Source organism: Enoplosus armatus, chromosome 15 (genome assembly GCF_043641665.1).
Source record: "Enoplosus armatus isolate fEnoArm2 chromosome 15, fEnoArm2.hap1, whole genome shotgun sequence".
Lineage (NCBI taxonomy): Eukaryota > Metazoa > Chordata > Actinopteri > Centrarchiformes > Enoplosidae > Enoplosus > Enoplosus armatus.
In genome coordinates this window covers 8,701,578-8,716,938 of record NC_092194.1, presented here as the reverse complement: position 1 = coordinate 8,716,938, position 15,361 = coordinate 8,701,578, and the positions used below count along the sequence as shown (strand labels likewise).

General features: G+C 42.1%; 1 protein-coding gene across 1 annotated transcript in view; it reads right to left on the bottom strand.

Moving 5' to 3' along the window:
* The window catches only part of LOC139297890 (ryanodine receptor 3-like), an 80,754-nt gene that overhangs the window by 2,266 nt on the left and 63,127 nt on the right, over positions 1 to 15,361 (bottom strand). The window contains 28 exon segments of the mRNA XM_070920700.1: positions 835 to 899; positions 1,202 to 1,358; positions 1,435 to 1,569; positions 2,465 to 2,611; positions 2,753 to 2,813; positions 2,898 to 3,025; positions 3,155 to 3,197; positions 3,297 to 3,427; positions 3,810 to 4,004; positions 4,108 to 4,194; positions 4,317 to 4,491; positions 4,854 to 4,912; positions 5,089 to 6,401; positions 6,602 to 6,683; positions 7,690 to 7,794; positions 7,895 to 8,023; positions 8,106 to 8,194; positions 8,281 to 8,361; positions 9,020 to 9,037; positions 10,103 to 10,176; positions 10,732 to 10,808; positions 10,888 to 10,967; positions 11,055 to 11,154; positions 11,241 to 11,297; positions 11,383 to 11,434; positions 11,743 to 11,852; positions 13,127 to 13,223; positions 14,820 to 14,932. Coding sequence (XP_070776801.1) covers positions 835 to 899; positions 1,202 to 1,358; positions 1,435 to 1,569; positions 2,465 to 2,611; positions 2,753 to 2,813; positions 2,898 to 3,025; positions 3,155 to 3,197; positions 3,297 to 3,427; positions 3,810 to 4,004; positions 4,108 to 4,194; positions 4,317 to 4,491; positions 4,854 to 4,912; positions 5,089 to 6,401; positions 6,602 to 6,683; positions 7,690 to 7,794; positions 7,895 to 8,023; positions 8,106 to 8,194; positions 8,281 to 8,361; positions 9,020 to 9,037; positions 10,103 to 10,176; positions 10,732 to 10,808; positions 10,888 to 10,967; positions 11,055 to 11,154; positions 11,241 to 11,297; positions 11,383 to 11,434; positions 11,743 to 11,852; positions 13,127 to 13,223; positions 14,820 to 14,932 — 3,960 coding nt within the window.

Below are 15,361 nucleotides of genomic sequence, written 5' to 3'. Positions count from 1 at the left end.
TGCTTCGTTTTATGCAACATAGCAATCAAGTGGACATTTTGCATCATTTATAAAGGGATACTCCACTAATTTTACACATAAACATCAGTTTACTCGTCGTCAGTACTATTCAGCCTGTGAACAGTCTTCTGAGCTTTCCCAGGTTGAATATTCTCATGTGTTTCACCAAAATTAGACTTGGTTCACTCATATTTTAATCAAAATATTTATTTTCCCCTGTCATTGCAATCTCTTAAGGACCACAAGATTGGCTGAAAATGTGAAAATGGGCTCTGACCTTCATCTGGCCTTACTGACTGTTGCTTAAAAGACTCCGAAGTGAGATGGAGAGCTCAAAAAACAAAAATAGGCCACATGTCTAAACTCAAGATGTCCTGAAAGGAAATGAATTTCTGGCAGATGTTAAAGAGGTTTACTTTCTGTAAAATATACCAGACTGAGTATGATAATATGGCGATTTAAGAAAAATGTCTGCATGCCGAAGATGAATTTCTTCTCTGTCTTTTTTATAGTACTATGGTGGTTTTAGTCAAATGCTCATTTACAACGTGGATCAATATATATATATATATATATATATATATATATATATATATATATATATATATATACATAGCACTTCATGTCATATGATATGATTGCATTTTCAGTTAATGTTAAAAAAATAACTTTATACATTAAGTTAAACAATGAAGATGCATTTTATATCCTTTCGCCATCATGCAGTAAATAAGGTCACTAAATTGTATTATGCTCCTTGAGAGGACAAAACTCTGACCCCCTTCAGCAGTCCATAGGCTGACAAGGACAGGTGAGAATGAAATCCACGCTCACCTCCATGTCTTCTTTGACTTGTTCCTGCTGGTCTCTCAGCTCTCCAAAGGCATCAATGATCAAACCTGCGGCCACAAAGGAATTGTTGTGAGCATATCATATATACTGTATCTGTGTAATCAATGCAACCACAATCTTACACCCCGCACTTCCTAAAAATACAGCATGGAGTGTTATGTGGATATACTACAGTGAGGGGTAGTATTGCAACGTCTGTGAGGAACATCAGTGTCTTTGCATTTGTGGTTTTTACTGAGGCTAGAAAACAGGTAGATACTTCAGATCAGATCAATGTAAATACTGTATGTTTTAGGGTTTTTTTTGTCTGGTGAGCGCTAAAAAGTGAGAGTAAAACGCTGGAGCTCACCCTGGATGATGGCCAGGAGGATGACGATGACGAAGAAGAAGAAGGTGATGTCAAAAAGGATACGGTAGAGCTCATAGGGGTCACCAGCTGGGTCCTCGATCTCATCCCCAATGCCCCCTCCTGCTCTCACCCCAACGTACATGTGGAATAGGTAACACTGTGCCAACGCAGAGGGAGGGTGAGTACTGGTGTCTGGGTGTGTGTATAATGAAATACATGTGGTTGATACTTACAGTCATCATGTCATCACACTTCATATCTGGCTCATCCTCATCCTCGCTTTTGTTGTAGAACTTCCTGAAGAAGTTGAAGGCCACCACAGTGTAGAGATAGACCACAACTGCCAGCAGGCCCACTGTCAACACCAGCTTAAGAGAAACACAGGCAGCAGTCGGTCAAAATGTCACCACAGCTAAACCCGCACGAGGAACACAATGGGATTGCCGGAGGCTTTGAGAAGGGAAAAGTTAAAATGAGTGGAAAGGATGGGAGGGTTCAGCGTAGTAACCAATCACACACACAGTTTAATACAGACATAAAGCTCCATTCAGACACAGCTCCTACACTGATTTACTCGTGAACCTAAACATCAGCAGCAGCGGAAGCAGCAGTAAACTGCATTTGGACTGACAGCGCGATTGATCTGCCCACAGGCAGCTGAGTGGGGGGAGTTGTCACAGAGTCCTTGAGGCCTTGCTATTTGGGTGTATTTCCAAACTTGGAGATCGAGGTGACATTAAATTTTGATTTGTGCCTCTAGTCAGTTGACATGAGAATTCCTGCACAAACTGACAGAACAGTCAGAACTGGGACTGAAATGAAGGCAATTCAGCCATTTGAACTCAAATGTCAGAGGATACTGAGTGCATCTAAATCCCCATGTATGCATCCTCACTTTCACTTGCATCTCTTCCTTTTGCCTCAGTTGTCCCAATTATCTCATGAGGATGAGATGCAAATATTGGAATAAATAAATAAATAAATAAATTTATCAGTTCAAAAATCAAGCAGTGGATCACAGATGGTCATACTTATCTTTTGTCTTTTGTTAATACATTCTTTCTACAGTACTCGGCAGAGATGACAACAGGCTGGACACTAGTATTACCCCAGATGCCATCAGTTGGGCAGGAGCATGGAAACTGTGATAAAACTGGCTTGTGGTTGCACATCAGGGAATAAACAGGCGGTGGTTACAACCCAACCCCAATCACTAACTCTGCAGTGACCCCTGCTGCTTGGAAGAAGACCTGCATCCCTCACCTGTTTGCCGTTATGTGTGACAGAGGAGAGGATGGTGCGGAGGGTCTTGAACCCCATGGCGATGTCCAGCAGATGAGCAGCAAAGAAAAAGTTGTTGTAGTGGCCCAGGATGGACATGGTGGTGTACCACACCAGATACAGGAATGACTGGTGAAGAAGGAAAATGAGACATTGATCAGAATCCATCTGTCCTGTCTTAATATCATAATTCATAAATTAATCTGTCCATCCATCAAATCATTCACTCAAAACAAAACAAAACAGATTAATGAATCATCCCACACTTACATTGTCTGTAAAGACCACTCCCATTTTCCAGACATGGTACTTTGTATCGATTGAGCTCAACCTGGCGAAAAAGAAAGGTTGATGATCTTTTCTATTTGACCTCTATTTTTTGGCCTGTCTGCTCTTTATCTGTCTAATCTCTCACCATGACACCAGCGAAGCCTCCTTGACGACAGTCTCCTCTGTAGGGTTGAAATCCAGGGCACTCTTATCCAACCCCAGCAGCTCTGCTATGCGCTCTGCTCCGTACAGGTCTCCATACTTCTTGATCACCTACAAATAGCAGCAAAACAGACACAGAGGAGAGGATGACACTGTAGCTTACATTTAGTAAATGTCACCAGATCTGGGTTTATGGTTTGTGTGCATAACAGATTACACAAAACTACATGAGCCACTTACTTTGCGTTTGACAAATTTATCCCAGTAGTTGTTGGGAAAGGAGCTGGTAAAAAAACAGCAAAAATATAATAAATCAGCATGAAACCTTTGTTTATAAAAGGTAACGACTCAGACTTTAATAACTGGGCTGTAGTTGACTCACGGAGTATTGATGACCAGTCTGTCCCACTGCCCTTTGATGTCATCATCCGAGGGCTGCTCTGTGATGTAAAGGCCTGCAAACTCCAACTTCCTCGCTATCTCCTTCTCACGTTTGAACACCACCAGGGGCACCTTGGACACAAAGGGAATTTGCCTGGGTCATTAGTGCAATAAAGGAAATGACGTACAGCTACATACAGTGATTGATGTCAACATGCTGCATATCCAGTCTGTTTACTGCTAAAAGCAACAAGAAGTGCGTGTGTGTGTTTCTTACTGAAAAATAAAACCTGATAAAAATTATTGTTGACATATTTAAAAAAAATGTAAAAAAAAACCTTACATTTATCAGTCCTACTTTTGCTGTTGCTAATTTAATAAATGGAAATAAAATCATTTGTAGCCATTATTATAACACCTAATAATTAATCATAAAAGCCATCTTTACCAAAAATATTGAATCTAAAGCTAAGACAAACTGAAGTGTTTTTCCCGTCACTTGGTGTTACTGTACCTTCAGGTAGTAGTATCCCACTACACACAGGAAAGATATGATAGTGTGCAGTATAGCCAGACAGCGAAGCGTTGGCGCCATGTAACCTGTGCTCTCCTGCAGGACGAAATACTCGAGTGCACCCTCGTCTTCCTCCTCCCCAGCTCTACCTCGACCATTCCAGGGGTCTTCATCGTCTGAGTAATCACCGGTCACCTGAAAGACAATGAGACATTTAAAAAAGGTATTTACCAAAGCCATAACAACAATGTTCAATCCTTATACTGTATATATCATGATGCCTTCATTTCAAGCTTACTTTGTAGAAGAGCAGAATGAAGTTGATAGCAAAGGCGACAAAAAGTGCCAGGAAGCGGAGGTTGTAGAAGTTTCTGGCCAGGTAGTTCTGTGAAAATACACATTTTTGTAAGTTGTGTACATGCAACAAGCTGTTTTGTCTCTTATTGTGCTTAAAATAGTAGTTCTGATCTTCATTTTCTTAAGACGACTGTGAGGGAAATATCTGACCAGCATCTTGGTCTGATAGATTTCCAAGCCAGCGAAGAAACTGGCCATGAAGGCCTCTGGTGGTTCTTTCTTTGGGCCGAGCCTCTTCTTCGGGGCTTTCTTCTCCTCCACTGAAGACTCTGGAGGGGCTTCATCTTTGGCCTTGTCATGGTCCTTCTTCTCACCATCCTCTGAACTGCAACAATAATTTCTCTGTTAGTGACGGACAGATATACACACACTGTGAACAAAACCACAGAAGCACTCACACTTATACATACACCCAGAGTCTACTCTTGGAACTCACAGCCCATCAGGAATAAACTTAAATCCTGTTTAAAATCTGACAATCTTCATACTTAAAGCCCCTTTGTGAAGAATTTAACAATGTTTGACTATGAAAAGAGACACGCTGATACAATCTATGCCATCAGAAAGATGCTATAATGCTCAAAGATGCTATAATCACATGAAAAATATGATAGAAAGAAGAAGAAAAAGAATGATATCAATTGCAATTCCACTGAGGATCAACAATGAACAAATGAAAATACTCACTCTCCTTTCTCTGAGTCAGACTTGTAGTCTCCATTTGAAGCCCTCTTCTTTGCAGCCAGCTATAACACATTTTTGTGACAACCCGTTACTTACACAGTTTGTTCTAGTATGATAACAAATGTGTTTAAAAAAACTAAAAGTAAAATGTCAATTGTGTTGTTCTAGTGTCTATTAGTTAAGACATGATGAAGAATAGACGTACCCTTATTCAATTGGATTTAACATGACTTCTCACCTGTGCCTTCTTCTGCTTGACAGCACTGGCAATGGACGGAGCATCCCCCACCACCACCTCAGACACATCCCCCAAACCCGGCTCAGCCCCGTGCTTTCCCTCCTTCTTGGGCTGTATGTTCAGCAACTCGGCCATCAGGTCTGCCTCGCCTGCATCTCCCTGAGCCATCTGACCCATCTCCGCCAACGCTGACGCTTCGTTCGCCTCCATCTTCTCCATCTCCAACACATCTCCGTGGATCCCAAACTGGGTGGGGTCCGGCATGTTTCCCAAAATGTCCGTCACCTTCATGTTCTTAGCCCCTTCAACGAGGCCGCCCCCGAACATAGTGGTCCACAAGATATGAAAGAAACCCCAAACCAGGCTGTAGACAAAGTGAAACAGGCCTGTGATGATCATCCAGAAGAACGAGAAGAAGCCTCGCACCAGTTCCCTAACGCTCATCTTCCTGAACTTTCTGTACTGCCGCCTCATGCTCTTGAGAGTGAGCAGCTGGCGGAAATGGCAGAGGCTTTTTCTCATGGAGATGCAGGCGACTGTAAAGGCTGAGGAGGACTCCAACATCACGTTCTCCTCCTCTTCCTCTTCCTGGTTTTCCACCACACTCTGGTTGTCGTCCTCATCTTCCTCTGGACGCTCCACAGGGTCTGGCTCTGAAATCTGAGAGGCTAGCTGCATCTCGAAGATGGTGTCCTCACAGAAGTTGACAAACAGTTCCATCTTCTCACTCTCCCCACCTTCGTTGACGACATCGAAGATAAACTGCCGCTTCGACTCTTTCACCTGAGGCTTTTCCCACTGGGTGCGACTCGACTCGCTGATCTCAAAGTAGACTCTCTCTATGCGCTTGGCTCCACCCATGATCTCAATGCGACCCAAATAGGGCTCGAAATAGCTGAGGACGCTCTCAGCCAGGTCGAGGAACGTTGAGAGGCGAGCATCGTGGGGCATGTGCTCAGAGAGATTGGTCAGCAACACGGCTACATTAAAGCCAATGTCCTTGGCAGGTTCATGAAATCTCTCCACAAACTGCTCGTAGTTGAACATGTCATTCTCGTCCGCCTCGGCACAGGAGAGAAGAAACTCAATCTCAGACTGGGAGTACTGTTTCTGGTTCTCCATGGACTTCTGGAAATCTTTCTTGGAGATGACCCCTTTGCTCTCGGGGTCGTACTCCTTGAAGCTGTCCGAGGTAGTCAGGTCCTTCAACTTGAGGAACATGTCGAAGAATTTTAGGATCATCTCCACGTTGCTAGAAGATTCCACCAGGGTGTCCACCATTTGTTTGCCAATAGTACCGTTGACGACATTACCTGTGAAGTAATGCAGAAAAGGACCAAAGCAAAGTTTGTCAGTACACACAACAGCAAGCAACAGATTAATCAAAGCTGCTTTGGGAGATATTTGATTACATTCCAGGCAAACAAATCTGTTTGATGAAAGTCATCACAGAGACAATATCCTTGCAAACTAATGCAACGGCCGGGTGTCAGTGAGCCATCAAAAAGTGAACCTTCAAGAAGAGAGAGCATCATGACGATCATATCCTTTTGCAGGTCCAGCAGCTCCTTCAATAATTCAATCTGACTGGAGTCCTGTTAGGAGAAGACAAAAAAGAGAAACCTTGTGACTCAGACGACACTCTATCACACAGACTACTGAAGGCCTCCCTGTAAGGGTGCAGCCATCCTGTCTAATATCCCTGAGAGATCAAGGCTGCATCAGATTTTGGGGACCCACAATGGCCCTGCTGGAGCCCAGAAGGGCCTTCTAGGTAACATCCATCCATCAGCACCAGGGTTAATGTTATTTTACTGTCACGGAGCAGATGGCTAGGTCAGTCTGACTCATTTAAGGTCTCTATGGAGCCTGTATGCAGCATGCCATAAATCTGAGGCGTACTTTGTTGCGCTAAATTCAAACCCCTCCACCTGCGCTCTCCTTCATCCTGGCTTCTACTGTCAGACCAAGTCCTTTCTAATGACCATGAGATAAGGTTAGGCGGTATTGGGTGTGGAGTAAATATTATAGATGCAGTCATATATTATATAGCCGAGTGGAAGGACATATGTAATTGCACTGCAGTAGCCTGCAGTTATGCTTTAGCCTGGAGAGACCTCTAGTGGCTACAGATATTTTAAAGGAGCCTCTGACTGACAAAGACAAATACCATAGGCGGATGAAGTATTCATATTTTTACTTGTAAAAGTAGCAACACTACCATTCAAAAGTACTTTAATTAATATTAATTCCAGCTTTAATTTATGTTAATTCCAGCATTTAAACTTTTATTGAAGTAAAAGTAAGTACCAGAGGATCTATCTTGTAGTTGATCTAGTGGAGATAATTGTATCCACTTTATACACTGCTGGGCACTTTAATTTATAATACTGCATCATATTTTATAAAATGATTGTATGTTTTATATGTAAAATCTTAATCTGCAAAGTAACATGAAGTGGAATAAAAAGCACACTATATTTTTCTCTGTAATGTGGTGGAGTATAAAGCAGCATAAAATGTGAATAATAAAGTACCTCAAAACTTTACTTAAGGGAAGTACAAATACATAGCATCACCACCACTTCATTGCAGACATACCTGGGATAACTTCATCTGCATGTTGGCAAAAACATGCAAGAAGCCGACCACCGCGTCCCACAGCCTGCTGTGAGCCAGACTCTGCTGGTTCCCAATACATGGTCCCTGGAGCACACAGCATAGAGTAGGTACATTAAAATCAGTCTTTCAATCTCAGGATTTTAACGACTACTTGTTGTGGTGCAGAGTGTTGTGATGCAGGTACCTGTATATACTCAGTTAAAGAGTTGAAGACCTGCTTGGCCACTGCCAGTGCTCTGGAGAAGTTCCTCTGACCCGCCTCATCTATAACATCCTTACCAGAGTAGTACCAGTAGAAATCACTGATGGACTCCTAATAGAAGAAAGAATAACATGATTCATCACATTAAAGAACGTAAGTTAATATATGACATCTGTCTGTATTAATATCATACCTGGAGTCTTAGTAGGTAGTCCACAGTACTAATGATGATGTTGACTGTAGTTGTGTTCCCAGTCTGAGTCCTCAGGAAGTTCTGAAAATCTAAAATAGATAATAAAACAATAATTGCATAACAAAAGCTCGAGGTAACATCTTTAATTTTGGTTTACCGAAAAGTGTCCACCTACCATTGTTGTGGCCCTCACAGAGAAGCTGCAGAAACCTAAAGAGATCCTTAGTGAACTCGTCATCCTGCAGAACCTTGGAACCTGAGGACAGGAAATGAGATTAACTGTCCCTTTCGGTGATAAGAAGGTCAGAGGCCCATCATTTTAATGTCAGCACAGGCATCAGGGCTTGCATAGCTTTCACTTCCTCATAAAGCTGCTGTCAAGTTGTCAAACGGCATCAAATTATGTGCACTAAATTTGGAGGTTCAGAACACACAGACAAGGTATAGTGCATCATTTCACAAATTGAAACGGGGTTTATAATAGGAATAAAACTGAGTTTTATTATTTAACGCCAGCAAAGCTTTGTTGTTTCTTACAATCAAAGCTTTGGGAGATTTATTTCTTGTTACACGCTGGTTAGTATCATCAAAATGAATAAACATAAAAGGTCCCACACAAATGACAAGCACTGACTTCTTGTAAAAGAAGTGTAAGAAAAGTGGAGAGATTTGAGTCAGTTTGGGGCACCTGACCCTGGACTGAACAATCTATCCAGATGTCATAAGAGCATGCATGCGTTCCTTCAGTTCAAGGTACAAAGAAGGTGGTTGTGTTGCATTCAGGGCAAGGGAGGAGGAGGAATGGGGGAGAGAGGGATTGGAGGGGAATGAGGAGAGGGAGGAAGGAGTTGAACGGAGAGCAATCAAGATGTCGGCATTGCATAGAATGAGTAGAATCTAAACCATGTATTTACCCCGCTCACTCACGTTGACTGCGACCGATGAGATAAAAAACATGATCAGAGGAAAACAACAAACAAACAAAACAAAAGCAGACATAAGCAAAGGAGAAGACATTGAGATTCAGTCAGAAGAAGTAGGAACAGGAGAGAATGATAGCGCTATAGATATATATTTACATACTCACATTGATTTGCAATGTTGACATGCGGTTACAATTAAACAAAGTCTTAAAGTACAGTCTGCTCGCTAAGCAGGTGTTTCAACTACAGGTTAGACAGAGTATCAGACTAACAGTTACCATCACTTATGCCTGGGCTTATGAGGTGATAATGAGCTGGAATATGCATGAGGAAAACATATTAATATACTGTATGCTACCCATCAGATCAAATAGAGATTAAATGTGGATTTCTTATGTGGATGTAGTTGTGACTGTGAGTGCTTTAAAGTGGCAGACACGGCCCAGACAGGACATAGACATACAGTAGCACAGGTTTTAACTGCGCGATGGTGACGTACACAACATGACACACGAGAGACATACGTGAAATGGCGATGGGCTTGTACAACAACAACAAACTAAAGCGCAGGTGTTTCGTCAAGCTAAAGCTGCATCTTTTGTTGAGCAGCCAATTAAAAGCCTGGCCAAAGAACAACAACGCCATGAGCCTGAATGAGACACATCATGGCACGACAAGGGTCCTACATGTGTCCCTGGTGATATTGCTTATAGCTCGTGCTGCGGTTTGGGCCAACACTGGGTGGCTGAAAACTCGGAATAAAAAGGATCGTCTGCTGCACAAATAAAGCTTTAGAAGATACTCTCAGATCAGCATTTAGCAACAACACAGAGTGTGGCATATAAACTGCTGAACTTTTAGTATTGAGGTTGTGTCTATACTGCGCCTCCTCTACAATGATACAAAGCATACAAAGATACTATGGCGCAGATATTGACTTGTAAGGTTTTTATTCAGTACCACATTAAAGTCACACATAAACTGGTAGAGGGCAAATCACTCACTCATATTGTCGGTAATTCAACATGTAGGACAGTCTCAAGACAGTTTACCATGTTTATTATCCTCACTTACTTGATCCTTCTTCAGTAACCATCCCCAGACCTTCAGCTTTATTTTGCCTTTCAAAAGCATTCAAGTCCAGGACACTGCAGGAGATAAATGTGTGTATTTAAACTCTTTCTAACATTGTCATATTTGCATTTTTTGTTTTTTTTATGTGTGTAAATGAATTGTCCGTGTAGTTTCTTGAATTTCCCCTTGAGGGATGAATAATGTGAATGAGGAGATAAAAGATAAACTATGACACATTTAATTTCTACCTTCTGTATTTCTGCAATATGCATTTTAAAGGGGTACTCAAGCAATTTAGTTCTGCACTTCCATTAAGTTCACTCACAAGAGACGGGAGATGGTCTGCAATATCCTGATTTTTAGTCCCTAATATAGGTCAAGCTCCAAAAACACTTCCCATAATGACCCCAACAACATCATCAGGGTTACTTTCTCAGACTTGGCGAAGCTCCACCAGAGCCACAGAAGACATTATACAACTGTTTTCACACACTGGGTTGTACTTCCTGTAACTAGTAAACTGACCTTTCTGTGTACGATTTGGAGTTCCCCTTTAAATCGCAGTTGAAAAATTTAACAAAAAGTAAATCATGTGTTTTGCATGTGATAAATGGTTATGGCTTCATCACCTGCAGGACATCATCAGTCCAGACAAACTTTTGAAAAAGCCAACATCTCTTTTTTCCTTCAGGTAGTCCAGCATTTTCTGCAACAAGAGAAAAGCACAATAAACAGTGGGCTGGTGCTGTTAAATATGCAAATTCTGCATGGCGATTGGTGTGTACCTGCTGAACCAGTATGTTTCCGCCGTTGAGGATGGAGATGCCCAGTTTGAGGGTGAAAGTCACCATAGCACCAAGTCGACCTGATGACCACAAATCATATATGATACAGTTGCTATACCAAAAGGTGGCAATTACAAGAAGGCAGACAGGTGAATGTGTTTTCCTACCTTTGCTGGCACTGATCATCTGAAGCACCATCTCTGCAGCTCCTCGATCATGTAGTCTGGCTTGCTGGTACAGCATCTTTTGTTTCTCCATCTCCTTTTCCTGTATGAAACGATAATACAGTAAGCACCACTTCTGAATATGAATCAGAATCATGAAATGTAGAGTTCCCGAGAAATCAATAGCACCTCAAATGTTTTCTCTTTTCCTTCCTCATCCTCCTCTTCTTCGCCTTCAGCACAACTCTGAAAGGGAAAGCAGAATGTCAGACCTGCAAGATTTTGCTGAACAGCCTTCAATGCAGCAAAAGCAATTTAGAGAATGGAGTACCTTTGCCATCATATCTGCATATGCAATATACAAGGGATCCTCTTCCAAAGAACTAACAAAAAAGGAAGACAAATATCTGGTGGTTAAACCTTGTATAGCACACAATCACATCTCATCTTTCAATAATGTGGTGGTAATATTTATAGCCACTGCAATGTATGTACGGTAAGCAGCAAGGCGACAGAGAAATACTACAAAACTGCTTCTGTTTCCCTCCTAATATAAAATATATGGTGATGATTTAGCTTAATGCAGCTCTTTATTAGCCAAGAGGGAAGGACAAAACTATGATGCAGCACAGATGGAGCAAAGCGTGTTGGTGCCAGGTGGCCAGGTGTGTGACACTCAGTGTGTATTTACCTGCACTCAGTCAGAGCGTTGTGGCTGAAATGCAGAATGAGCTGGTGAAGAGGGTCTGGCTGCTTCCTCACCTCCTCCTCTTCCTCTTCCTCCACTTTGGGCTGTGTTTTCTGGACAAACCCATACAAGTAATAAGCCGGGAGCTCAGGCATGTAGTCTCAATGTCAACTATGTGAGCCCTAAACTGAGAAAACACTTGTACGAGCAATACTTACAGTTACATGTAACTGTCACTTAACTATACATATCTTAATTCAAGAGAATCAGGTTGCATCAGAAGAAAGACAGTGATAGGATGCACTGATAGCATGCAAACAATAAACCACAAGCACGAGCATGGACACAATGACACACACACACACACACACACACACACACACACACACACACACACACACACACACACACACAGCGAATGAAGTTAGCAGAGTTAAAAGGTGGAGATTGGAGTTAAGCATGACTCTCCATGAACCCAGTTTACACTTTATCATAGACTTTTTACAATTTCATACCAGAGCAGAGACACCTCATGATAGCAAGACACATTGGAACTATTTTTTCTGAAGTGTTTGCTGCAAATACGTGTGCTCGATTGGCTGAATCATACAATTCTTCATCCTTAACTTCTTATATGGCGGCCTGTGGCTTTAATTTCAAATAATGTGGAAAAGATATGACTATTAAAGGGGGCTACAAGAAGATTAGATCTTCAAAAGTTGTATTAATTCAAATGTTATCTTCATTTCATTATTGAAAAAAAGAGAAAAAAAGACCCACACCCGTTGGCAGTGGGGTATGTCGAGTTCCAGCGTGCCTTCATCAAAGTCTCTTATTCCGGATCAGAGAACTGAATTTATTCAACTCTATTTCATGAATCCTTCAAGCATTTTTAATCAATCTATGCGTATAATGCTGTAGGTTATCATGGGCTACACAGTGCAAAATACTTTTGAAGTTGTAGAGAAAGCAGCTGTGTGCTGTATTTCTGCTGCTTTCTCTACAAACTCAATGCATGATTGTGATGTTTCATGATTGTTCAAATTTAAGAAAGACACCGCAACTTTCTGAAATTTCATTGGTAAGCCGAAGCATCGCGGCGGGATGCCCTCTTACCGATGTTGGGATGGGACACAGTGGTCGAAATGCATCAGCCGGCTCTGACATCAGCGGTGATGTCATGCTTGCCAAAAATGGGCGTCCAGTTGAAAAACATCGTATGGATGACTGAGCGCGACCCAGTGGTACGTGGTGGAACTGGGGCGCTTCCAAGCACTTTTAACAAAGACACAAGTAAAGGAAAGAGGTACAGTAGGGGCGACGCTCAGCTCCCCACAGCACATGGGTACCAACAAGAGGGCACTGGGGGGACGGCACAAGTACTTACTGCAAGATCCTGCACTAGCTTCTCCTCAAAAGAGTATTCCTCTGTTTCTATCCATATTCTCTGATAGGCCAGGAGGAAGAGGTTAATAGAGCGATGCCTAAGGAAGGGTGAGAGGACATCAGCCTGGGTTAGGATAGGAGCAGAGCAAAGTAGGGTTCAAGTCCCTTTAGGAGAGGTTAATGCTGGTTAGTTTAGGGTACTGGCACATCCAACTGGTCACCTGAGAGGAAACTCAGTCATTTTGATTGTAAACAGAGCTGTGGTGTACATGCTCTCTGCCAGACTGCTGTTCTAGTCACAATTCTTATTTTTCTTTAAATCTAAACTCTCATCAGCAGGCAAAAATTGCAATTCCAGACTAGATTAATGAGTTGATCTAATACTGAACTTTGGTTATATTAAATATCCACGTATCTGCATGCTAAATATAAAACCACAGCAACGAGATTGGAAGCAGGTGGAACCACAAGCACCTCTAAACCTCATCTGAGAGGCACTGCAGAACCTGGCTAGCTGTTTCCACTTGCTTCCAGTGCTTATGCTAAGCTAAGCTAATTGCCAGTGGGCTTTAAGTTCATATTTAGCACACAGATATGAGAGTGTTATCAATCTTCTTTTTTAACTTTTGGCAAGAAAATGATTGAGCATATTTCACAAAATGTCTAAATGTCAATACTATTCCTTTAAGGTGCTTGTTTTAAATTCAGCTTGCTGCATTACTGTACAGAAATGGACCAGTGGAAAAACCAGAGGGAAAATCTGAATGGGAGTTAAATTTGTAGCATAAACCGTGCCTGAAGGAAAGTGAGTGGTGGTTAAGAAAGGTATGCAAGGTCATACAGTAGCAACATCGGGTCAGCACTACGTTACCGTCAGCATGGAGAGCAGACTGTCATAGTCTGTGTTCTCATGCATTATCTCCAGCCAAATATGTCGGTAGGCATTCAGGAAGTAATTATTATTTTTGTGCCTGAGGGGATGAGGTACAATAGAGTGTGACATTGAGGAGATAACAAAGGCTGAATAGAGAGACAAAAGAGAAAAGATGACATCTGAGTGTGTGAAACCGACATTATCCAGAAGCTTCACATCCATCCCTTAAACACAAATCTATTACTCCCAACAAAAACCATCCATTGGTGCCTGCATTGTAAATACTGTGTAATAATTATTAGCTATGCTGTGTCATATTTCACTGTCAACAACTCTGAATAAATGAGTCATGCCGTCAGGCAGGCGGGCGGCATCGTCTGAGCACATATTGAAGATGGCCACCCCCAGGTTGGGCCTCATAATTGTTTTCCTCCCTACTGTAGCTCTCTGCCTGACTTCCTGTGATTGAGTTACAGAGCAGCAGGGCATGAAATTGCTAGTGTCCCTTTTTTTCCCTTGCTCCTTGATAACAGCTGCGGGCCAGACATTTGTCCTACAAACGGAGGGAAGGAGGCTGTGCATTAATGCAGGGTCAGAACCCAGGAAAAGAGAAATGAGAGTTGTGAGTCAGACAGAAGAAGAAGAAGAAGAAGTGTGGTGGTATTTGGCCAGTAAACATGGAGGTGATGTTACAAGACTTGCTACACAATTTCCCATCTGCTAGTAGTACCACAGCGAGCTCTCTGCTACCGTCGATTGTGGAGTGCCATCTTGGATTCATTTCTAAAGGAGGCTGTAGGTGTAATGTACACAGTCATACCTTGGCAGATTATAAAGTGGAGCCATGCGAAAGCAGGCAACGACCGCTCGCTTCCTTTGCTTGGACAGCAACTTCTGCCAAACACATTTCTTGGATCTCAGTGGCTGCTCCACCTAATGGGAGTAGAAGAAGTCAGTGTTAAGATTACATGATTAATCAGATCAGATCAGAAGAACAGAAACTTCTGATCAGCACACTAGAATGGCATTCTCTAGCAACTTTGCTGTCGATGGTCACAATTTGTTTCGTCACCCACATCAAACCACGTAAAATGCAGTTGATTCTATGCTTTTTTTGTGGCATTACCAACCAAAGTGCACAAAAATGGAGGAAAAGATTAGGTTCAATGTTTTTTGATCTCATAATATGCTTCACACAGGGTTGTGAATGACCAGAGCTTTCATTATGCGCTATGATGAATGGAGAGGTGAGTGTGGAGGTGACCACACCCTATGCAGATGTCCACGTCCTTGTCAACATGGGGAAACAGTTCGCCAAGGACCCTAGAATAAATGTAACATCATTGGTCTTTGGCAGCATAT